The 11,130-nt window shown below is 41.5% G+C and overlaps 1 protein-coding gene across 1 annotated transcript in view; it reads right to left on the bottom strand.

Annotated features, from left to right (window-relative positions):
* Positions 1–69, bottom strand: part of REDIC1 (regulator of DNA class I crossover intermediates 1) — a 19,889-nt gene extending 19,820 nt beyond the window's left edge. The window contains 1 exon segment of the mRNA XM_085325926.1: positions 47–69. Coding sequence (XP_085182052.1) covers positions 47–69 — 23 coding nt within the window.
* Positions 70–11,130: the final 11,061 nt, after the last annotated feature.

Below are 11,130 nucleotides of genomic sequence, written 5' to 3'. Positions count from 1 at the left end.
TGCTCGCTCGCTTGCTCCCCAGTGGCCCCCCGGCAGCTTCACTCACCGGCTGCCCCCGACCCAGTTCATGTCGGCGGTGCCAAGGTCTGCCCCGCGCGGCGGCGGGCGGAGCGGGGCAGTGATGGCGGTGCAGGGCCCCGCCGGCTCCCTGGGCGGGCGCGGGCGGCTGCTCCCCGCTGCCTGGGGGACACAGGGAACCCCGGACAGGCTCACACAGGGGAAGGGGCGTGGGGTGCTGCTGTCCTGCCTCCGCCGCTGCCGTTCCCCACTGCCTCCCACCAGACACCAGTGCCATTTAGGCAGGGAGCCGCCTCCCCTCCTGTCCCCATCCCCGTCCCCCTGGGCAGCGCGCACGCCACGCGCCCGGCGACGTTTCGCCTTCAGGCCCTGCCGCGGCGTCGCCGCGTAGCCGTTACACCGGCATGGCTTCCGGGCYGGGGGCAGGCCCAGCGGCCCGGCCTCGGGCCGGCGGGAGCAGTGAGCTTTCTGCACTGCTGCTGCTGCTGGAGCTGCCTGAGGAGCTCCCCGGCGCGGGCAGCGAGATGCCGCTGCGCCCCCGCTCCCCTTTCCATCACCCGTCAGCATCGCCTCAGCAAATATCATCCCTGCTTACAAAATAACCATCAAAATTCTACATCAAGGCATTTCTTTAAGGAGTTATCTCTAGCCTAACATTTTCAGGGTACCGCTGTCGGACTAGCGTTAGTGCAATCAATTTAGTACAATTAGTAGTAATTAGTGCTACCAATTAAACTGAACAAACCTATAGACAGAATATTTGATCTTTGTAATACCCCAGATATTTCTGATAATATACACAATTGTTTCTTGGAGCAATAGTAGATTGAAATATTCATATACTCTATATTTTAAAAGTTTGAGCCTCTAGCTAATATGAATTTTGTATATGACGTGTGAAAGACTGAAAGGTCACTGAATGAATTTATTAATCGAAATAGTCCTTCCTATTTTGTTTGCTTCTCCACCCAGTATAAACATTTACCTTGTTAATACTATGTAAAAGGTAGTTTCAGGCATGACATAAGCAAATCCCTTTTGCTTTTGTTTCTCTAACATATGATTCTAGAAGCTTGGTATTTTCTTTATCAGCTTTATTCTTGATCTTCCACAGCATTATCTGGATTTAAAGGAAAAGACTGCACTTTTCTTTACATTTGGTTTATTGAATCTGTAGTAGGAGTAGAAGTTGTTTGTAGAATCCTGAAAAAGCAGCCTGTTGGGTTCAGTCGATTATTTTTCAGTATAAGAAATATTCCTTTCCTCTAATTATTTTCTTCAGATAAAACTAAAAAGAACTTTTAMGTTACCATGAATTAAAGAATCGGTTTTCTCTTCATTGATGGCAGAGCAAACAGTGAAAGAAGATTGGAGATGCATAGGACTCTTGATTTCTAATGTTTAAATGTTGTGCCCTGACTGTCAACATTGGAAAGCTTTCAAACAACAGACTGGGGCTTGGAGCACTGTCAGATGCTCACAAAMCTGCAAGAAATTAGTATTCATTTTTAAAGGGCCATGAGAAGGAGTTTTTTGAAGTTTAGTTGCTTCCCCGTGAAGCAACTAAAGCAAAGTAAATGCAGAACAAAGAGACTTCCTCAGCATGTCAGGAACGGAAGTATGAGATAGGAAGAAAAAAAACTTGAAGATTTCCCATTTTGGCAACTTTTTTAATAGCCATTCTTCAGTGGAACCACATTTCCTTTGTTAAGAAAGTATTATACTTTCTTCAGAATAGCTTGCCAACTGCTGCTAATATAGAACAGTTACAGTCCTGCCCCTAAAATTAAATATAGTACCTGATCTTTTTAACTCTGATGATACAGTTCTTTCTTCTCAGATCAGCTCTAGACACCGGTAAAGTAGCAAAGCTATCCAAGGCGGTATACTACTTGCTAGGACAAAACAGTCATGGTGCTTATTTTGCTTATGGAAATGCCTCTCAGAAGCAGAAGTCACAACCCTCACCTTACTGCCAGCCTTCTGGCAGGAGCCGAAGGGCAAGTCCACTGTTTGCTCAGTTTTCCCTAGCCGCTTGCTCTCTTCTTACTCTCTGTCTAACCCCAGGAGTCGGCAGAACCATAACAAAAAAAATATAACTTTGCTTACATTTCTGAAGAGCTTTGAGCTAACTTCACTTCCATTTTTATTTTTATYTTACAGTAATTCTGAGAGAAGTGAGGGAAGGTTATGTCACTTTGCTTCTCTCTTTTTAGTCTCTGTTTCCTACTGTTCCTRTTTGTTCTGTTTGCTCCTATTCTTACTGTTTTGCAGGTCCCAGGCTCAGGAAGCCTCCAGASAGAGGAGGCAGAGTTAAAGGAAGGAGTCAACACTATTGTTAAGCAGGATGTCCTTTTCTGTCTCTCCTCCTCTGAAGGCCATATCTTTCTGGAAAGACTGGTGGTGAGACATTGACCATGCAACTTTTGGCACCCAGCTTTGAGTAAGTTCTGGGGAAATTTCTACATAAGCAAATAAAGAAGAGGGAGTCATCTGACAGGTGACTCAGTGGACCTAAGTTACACTCTCTGTATGCTCTCAGCCCTGCYGCAGAAGTAGATAAGTTAAACATCTGAAATTTCAGGAAGTGAAAGTGTGCACCACTATCTGCAACATTATTGTATCCTGAAGAGTTGAATTTTTTGCTTGCCCTAAGCAGGATAATCTCTCCCAAGGATAGATGAAGTGACATTGCTTATGAAAAATGCTATATTTACCGGGGTGAGTGAGAGAGAGAGAGAAGATGAATTTTCAAATCATTTCTTAGAACTCCTTGCAAATGGTTCACATGTTCCTTAATGAAACCTCCCATTGTAACATTACTTCCCAACAAGTGTCCTAGTCTGCTGATGATTATAACAAAGGAAGGGATTGCTAAGCAGATCAATGTGTAATAAAAAAAGAAACCCTKGGGATTCTCACAATTCAGTTTAAATGTTTTACAGCATTATAGATTTTTTGTGGTAATTTAACATATTTTTAACTTCGTTATTTGACCAAAATGTTTGATTTTCATATCTAGCATTAGGTAACTAAATCCATCTATAGATACCTATATAAAAGATGCAGAGTACCTTAAAAAATTTTGAACGTTATGTCCAGGAATGGTGTTTCTGGTACTTCCAAATATCAGACCATACTTTTTTATTTATGTGCCTAGATCTTGAACCAATTAGCTAGTGCAAAGAACCCATGACTGAAAAAAAAAAAAAAAGGGGGGGGGGTCTGTTCCAAGTGAAAGCTTTTGTTTGGCAACCCCAGTGCTTAAACTTCTCTATTTACAGAACTGCATAGTGTTCTCCCAGTCAACKCTTCTCTACCCGCCCCCTACTCCTTGAAAGCTTTCTGCAGCTTATGGGGAAAAAAACAAACACTTCCCTTGTGCTTTCAGTTTTAGCCCTAAAAGATTTCTTTTTAAAAGAYTGCTGTGATACTGGAAAGGCCTGACAGTACCTGAAGAGGTTTAAAATAGAAGACAAAAACTTGTTTTAAAACAAAGTTATCCTTTTAAAAACCAGTCCCTCTTGAAAGACAAGTCGATTTTTCAATTTATTTGATTAAAAGCCCTTCTCCCCATTCACCTTTAAAAGGCAGAYGGCCCTTTTAAAAGATTTTCTCTAAGGGCATTACAGAATCACAGTCACATAACAGTTGGAGTTGGCAGGGACCTCTGGAGACCATCGTGTCCAACCCCTYCAGCTCAAGTAGGGTCAACTAGAGCAGGCTGCAGTGTGTGAAGTGAAAAAATGTTTTCTTATGCACAAATGGAATTTCCTGTGTGCCCACTGCCTCTCATTCCGTCTCTGGGCACAACTGAGAAAAGTCTGGCTCCACATTCYTTACACTCTCCCATCAGATACTTATACACATTGATAAGAGTCCCCTAAGCCTCCTCATCTCCAAGCTAAACAATCCCAGCTCTCTCAGCTGCTCCTTGTGTGACAGATGCTGCCAGGTTGGTTAAGTCTGATTTCCACTTTGTAAATCCAAGATGACTTCTCCTGATCACCCTTCTGTGCCTCATAGGTCTGGAAATAGTATCTAGGATTAGTTACTTCCCCATGGATCAAGGTGAGGCTGACTGGCCTACAGTTCCCCAGTTTCTCCCTTCCCTTCTTAAAGATGAGGTGACATTTGATGTTGTCCAGTCCTCAGGAACCTCTCTTGATTGCTATGACCATARCAAGTGGCCTTGTAAYGACATCAGCCTGCCCTTCCTAACAAACCTGTATCCATCCTTTCCAGAATTCCAATCATGTGATCTATCTCACCATGCTTCCATGATCCCAATGAGATCAKAGTAACTGCACACAAACTTCTGGTTCCTCCTGTTTACTTTCCATGTGGCATGCATTAGTGTTCARGCACTTCAGAGAGGCACTCCAGCATGCTATCTTCCTGGAAAGGGCATAAGTAGTTTCCCCATAGCCCTGTAGGCACTTCCTTATTTACATTTATATGCTTGGGGCAATTTCACTTCAGCCTTTTGTTGATTAAGAGGTTCCTTCTGTTTGCATCACCCCAGACTCTTTCATTTCCAAACCCATCCACCAATTCCTTACTTGCTATTGGTCATTTTCTCTATCCCACATCATTTCTAGTTTAAAGTCCCTCTTACCAGGTTGACTAGTCTGTTAGCAAAGACACTTTACTCCATTTTGTAAGGTGGATCCCATCTCTACCAAACAGTTCCATYCTTGAAGAGGGCCCCTTGGTTGCAGAAAATTAAACACTATTTTTAAAACTAGTTGTGCAATGAATTGTTGACCCTAAGGCTCTGTTCCATCCTCCTCAGGCCCTTCCTGTTTACTTGCAGGGTTGAGGAAAATGCCACTTGAGACCCCATGCCCCCCAGGGCCATGTAGGCATGCTTGATACTTTCAAGCTCTTCCTTGCCAGTATTACTGCTGCTTCCATGGAAGAGCAGCAGGGGTACTACTCTGAGGGTTTGAAAAGCCTTGGCAGCCTCTACAACATCCTGAATGCAAGCCCCCAGAAAGMAGCAAGCCTCCCTAGAYGACAGGTCAGGTCAGCAGATGGGGACCTCTGCCCTGTGCAGCAGGGAGYCTCTCACTACTAACACTCACTGCTCTTCTTGGTGCTCCTGTGTGTCTGAGGCTCAGCTGGCACAGATGCTCCATTTGAGAGTATTCCCAGCTTCTTGTCAGCTACATGGTGAGTGAACCTGTTCCAAAGCTGCAAGTYTTCAGGTGGAGCAGAAGCCCCCCTCCTGGTACCAGAGGTCACCAGCTTCCAGCCTTTGCCATCATGGGAACTTCCACTTCCCAGTCGGCCCTGGTTCTGCCTGCCCCCCTACTACATTCAAGCTCTTGAAGCTGAAGAGTCTCAGAGAAGATMTGGTTGATCTCTTTCTCATCCTCCGTAATGCTGTGCAGTCTACTGACCTCCTMCTGCAGCTCCTTGGTGGCAGGSGTCCTCRACCACTGCACACTTCCTGCAGGTAAAAAGACCATCAGTCCCTGCCTCAGCGAGAGGCCCAGGCACTCCCTGCAGCCCAAGACTTGCAGAGCTGCCCCCTTCCTCCTTCTAAAGCTCTGTTTGGATCAATGCCTCTAATGTTGCAGGGACAACTGCTCCAATAGATGTCAGGGTCCATGCCCTGCAGCATATCACAACTGTAGCTGAGGATATGTATGCTGCTCTGAGCAGTGTTGCCAGGCCCTTCTTTGCAGGCCTTTCCAAGTTTAAAGAATTCCAGAAACTGCAGAAAGCCCAAGGATTTATATATTTTAACACAGAACACTAAAGTTCTACCAAACATCGAAAAAAAACCCACACAGTGGGCTTCCTTATGTTCATGTATGAGGTCTCCCCTTCTTCCTCAAGARAAAATTCAGCCCTTGGCTTGATACTGAACAAGGTCCAAGATCTGGTCACAGTRGAATCCCAACTTTATAACAATAACTTTCCTACAGGAAGCAATTAAGACCAAAGAATCCACTATAGTTGTGCTAAACTCCAGTAAGAGAACAATGTAAAGCTTGTTAAAGATGAGTTTAGGAGAGGCAGATAAAAGAATTAAATCCATACAAGTGGACAAAAGACTGCTGAAGGATATCAGACTTGAAYCAAAGAATCAGTCTGAACTATACCAAAGAGCTTTACTGTATTCAAAAGAATGTATTAGAAAGGAACATAAACTTTGATAGATTAAATACAAAAAATTTTGATAGATTAAATAGAAGAATGGAAGTGGGCCATAAAGAATTTGAGAAATAACTAGACAAAGAAACCAAGCTACTAAATCATTCTTCTTACACACCAATCATGAGCAAAAATCTGCTGTAAAGCCCAAAGGTCTAGTTGATGACCAGGTTACTAAAGAGTGCTCAGCGGAGACATAGATGTTAAAGAAAAGCTAAATCAGCTTTTTTTTTTTTTTTATCAGTATTCACTGATGAGGAAAGTGGGGAGATTTTTCTGCTGGAATTCTTTCTGGGGAACTCAGCAGAGGATCTCTCCAAAGTGGAAATAACAATAGAAGAGGTAATGGTACAAAAGGAGCTTRTCAGGACAGAATGAACACTGACAAAGCACCAAGACTAAACAGTATTCACTGAAGAGTTCTGAATTGTAGCAGTGTCTAACAGGATACTTAAAACCTCCTTAGTATTGGAGACTAGAGGATACCAAATGTGACACAATTAAAAAGGAAGAAGATTCYGGGCAGATCCAGAAAGCCTACATCTCTATCACAAAAAATAATATAAATTGTAATATAGGCAAGCATGTGAAGAGCCAGACTGGCTTCTGCAAAGGGAAGCGCTGCCTCATAGGGCTCATGGAATTCTTTGAAAGTGTCTGCAAGCATGCCAAAAAGAGCAGCTGCTGTAGTCAGGGTGGATTTAATAAAGGCTGTTGACAAAACTTCTCATTGAAGGTGTTTGTAGGAGTCAGCRTCAAAACAAACAAAAGGAAGTGGTTCTTCATGTACGGAATAGCAGACTGGTGAATTCCTTATCGAAAGATGTTACACACACAATAGTTTACAGGGGTCAAAGAGAAACAGACAAGCATTTGGAAAAAGAAACATGTTGTGGAATATTTCATGGAAAAAACTCAAGGTCTCAAGAAATTCTCACAGCTGAAAATGGCCAGAGGTTGGGAGAGTACAAGGTTAGGTGTTGAGGGGGTAGCATCATTTGTAATTGCAATTCTTMCTCTTCCTCGGGCATCTGCTTAGAGCTGTTGTTAGAGACAGAATACTGTGCTGGGGGGAGCACTGGTCTGAACTAGTTTGGTTATTCTTAGTATTTACAAGTTTCTTGAGTAAAATTTAATTAATAGATTGCTGTGGAGGATCTTTTTTGTGGTCATACAAGATGCTACCCTCAAACAAATTCTTGATGGATGACAAAAGGATGCCAGGAGATCTAGTTTTGGGGTGTATGAGTGGGATAGATTCCTTTTGTGGACTTACTCTTGCCTGCACCTTTGCAGAAGGGAACACTGGCTCTGCTCTTGGCAGTGTCAACATCGTGATTGCTAATTTATATGAGATACATGATTTTGCAATTTATATCTGTACTACTACAYTTAGCACAAAGTATATTTAACAGTTTACAACACGGTTGAATAAAAGGTTAATTTAGAAATCTTAACATTTTTTCAGCTGATCTGAGAAGAGAAACCTTACATTTTCAATGTCTTAAAGCAAAAAAGGAAAATAAAAACCAAATACGAGATATCTGTAGGCATAGAATAGGTACATATGCTTCCCATAGTTCTATTTTTCTRGAACTGTTGTCCTCAGCTGATCTATCTGTACGGAATAAGAAATAAATCTGACAATAGAAATATCTTTTAAAAATCCAGATAGGAAAGTTAATGCTTAAGCAATGAAAGTGTAATTCTTTATCTGAGATCATTAGTCAGCACTTCACTGTGATTGGAGCAGCTGACAGTGACCTTCTCTATCCTTGGCCTTTTCCCTCTCCATCTCTATCTGCAAAGGGAAACAACTTGTTTACAGAATATTAGGCACTCATTTTCTGCTGCTACAAATTTTAAAACAAGTATCAGGTATCATCTTTTTCTGATGAAAAGGTTTCTGATTGGTTTGCCTTGATGTTGCAAACTAATTCTGTCAGTTTATTTCCCTCCTTATGTAAGTGATTACATTAAAGTCAACAGAAACTTTGGAAGTACTTCAGGAGCAAGGTATTTACCTGAGTAAGGGCTTGTATGATCATCCTCTGTTGAATTTGGCTCAAATCAAGGCCTACTACTCCCACACTAGTGTGTAAACATGCAGCTCAAAAGTAAAGCAAAAAAATCTAGACATTCCCAGCATACAATATAGCAGTGCATTATATAGTGTATTTTAGAAACCATTTACAGTTCTGTTTTAGTACAAAATTGAAAAAATGGGCATTGTGTAGATTTATATTTTAGATATTTAACATATACTTCACCTATTTGTTAATGGCTATGTAGTTTATTCAYGAACTGTGTGTATTAAAATGCTAAATACTTCAAATAATGATAACATTATTGTATGTATAATGTATAATATAATACARAATGTGTAGTTTATGTCTATTTTGAATGTACATTTAACTTCATATCTCTTTATGGCACAGCAGATAATGCTAGCTTGCAAGAACATTCCAGTTTGCTGCAAAGACTCACATTACAGCCATCAGACTCTGTGGTAAGAGCATGTAAGATACCTGGCAAGTGGCCGTTCACTTCAAAGTSTGCAAATTTTATTTTTTCAAAATTTAAATAAAAAAGTACTAAAAAATTTGATCATTTAGTAAGGCTGACTGATGTTCGCTAACATATTCTCCATGCTCCAACTGCAGTATCCATATAGCAGTCACACAACTGTGCAGAGTGAAGCTTCATTGGGGGGAGCCAATGGGCATAAAATAGAGAGAAAAGGGATCAATGTTGCAACAATTACATTCCAGTTCCTAGATGCTCAGATATTAATGGAGCTAATCAGCCTGACATTCATTGTTTCCATTTATGCTCCAGAGAAAGTGGCTATATCCAAGCACAAATAATTTTTATATACAGTGATTCTACTACATCAGTCATCACAACAGCGCTCTTTGGATTACAAAGAAAATTATTTTATTTTTGTAGTTGAGAGCAAAACTATGGTGTGCTGGAATACTGRCCTAAAATAGTGAAAAAATACCACAGAAAATTAAATAATTATAAAAATAGGGTAAGCTCTTCTTACTCTTCCTCCTSAGTTATTGATTCCTACATTCAGCAAGTACAAAAAAAAAATTTTACTCAGTTTGAAACTAACTGTACAATTAAAAATAACCATTGGCATTAAAAAAAATGCCTAGTTCTCCTCAAGAGAAGATGAAAAACAAAATATCAACTTTTATTACCCACAGATTCAGTTACTCCAATTTATTTTATTGTACTGKTAAGTTTTTAAATAAATTAGTAGAAATTGTAGAGAAAACATAGCCTTGAATACTGTACCAAAATTACTACAGCACTAGAAGATATTTTTCAGTAATATTAAGCAATTTTATTATGACTTAATGTATGAAAATTGCTGGCCTTCACCACTAAAGAAATTCTACCAACTAAGGCCATGTTCCACAAAAAGAATAGTTTGTATATAGATTACAGAGTGGGACTGTGGCAAAGCAAAAATCACAAGGCAGCAAGAATAGAAGAAAGGGTGCAAGTAAAACAACAGTTTAGGCTTTTTTCTGGGTTTTCAAGGGAAGAAAACATGTTGCTTTTACTGACTGAAACACTGTGCAGTCAGAAGATTTCTGCTTTACTCAGAAGATTTCTGTTTTACTTAGATGTTCCCACAGATTTGACTGCTGGTTATGTCTGTACTTACAGTTATTTTACCAARTCACCAAGAGCTTCAGCCCTCTGGCATCTTGCAAAGTCAAAGGTCAGCAGATATGCAGAACTGAAAGAGATCTGTAAACTTTCCCCTCAGTAAGGAAATGCTAGAGTAATGGAATATTACAAATAACTGTGGTTTGGCAAAACAGCTCTAAGAGAATGCTATGACATACACAAAACCAGAGCAAATGTGAAAGCTCTAACTGGAAATCCTGATTAAAAAACCAAAACCCTACACAAGGCAATTTCTTAGCCAGTGTAGTGCTGTGCCCTGAAAAAATTTTTAATTTTACTGACAAATCAAGTGGTTGTGAAACCAGGCCTATTTAGTAACTCAAAGTTAGCCATACTGCTGTTTCAGATTTTGACATTTAACATTTATTTTATTGGAGTTGTGCAGTTAAAAAAAAAAATAGGAGGACATCTACCTAGATCTTCCTTTGGTCCTCACTAGTAAACATTTAAAAAATTTAAAAAGCTCCAAGGTTACTCCACATGYTCTTTACACAGCTTTCCGTGATGCAGTGGACACAAGTGGTGCAGCTTCCTATGGAGAAGTGAGAAATGGGTCGTACTYGGTCTCGTCTTCCCGGGTTTTTCAGAAGGCACCTGGACGTTACCAGAAGCGGTGCCTGACTTTTAGAAGCAAGGCCATCTCTCTCAAACCTAAGACATTGTTCCTTCATTCTGAAGCTTGTATGTTGTTTTTCTGAATGTGATTGCACTGCATCCGAGGAGGACTATTTTGTAACAGTAATGTGACTTAATTTACCCCTGCACAGGCTGAGTTGGCCTCACTTTGCATTTCCTGGGGAAGGCGGCGAGGGCCTAGTGACACATTTTCCAAAGCTGCCGTTACYCCCCCACTCTCGCTGCTGCGCGCGAGAAAAAAGAACGAATGCATCATCATATACCAGCAGATGTGGGCACGCTACTAGTTTRTTTTTAAAGTGGGAAAGAAGGGTTTTTGATAAATTCCGATCTTCTCTTGTGAATCGTAAATACCTCACTCTTACCAAGCCAGTGACTCTGAAAGGAAGCCGGAGGAATAGGCAGCGCGCGAGGGGGAAGCGGCTGAGGGCCGTGACCCGGGGCCATTCCTCCGCCTGAGCTGTCACGCTTCTGACGGGAGCCCGCGGCCCGCTGCGCGGGGACCTCTCCTAACGCAGCAGCCGCCCGCTGCTTCCTCTCCTTCCGCCCAGAGCCGGGAAATAAAACAAATGACAGCATTATTTTTCCTAACGCGCCGCCGCC

Source organism: Rhea americana, unplaced genomic scaffold, assembly GCF_003343005.1.
Source record: "Rhea americana isolate MKP2758 unplaced genomic scaffold, rheAme1 scaffold_1, whole genome shotgun sequence".
NCBI lineage: Eukaryota > Metazoa > Chordata > Aves > Rheiformes > Rheidae > Rhea > Rhea americana.
This window is presented reverse-complemented; position numbering and strand designations above follow the sequence as displayed.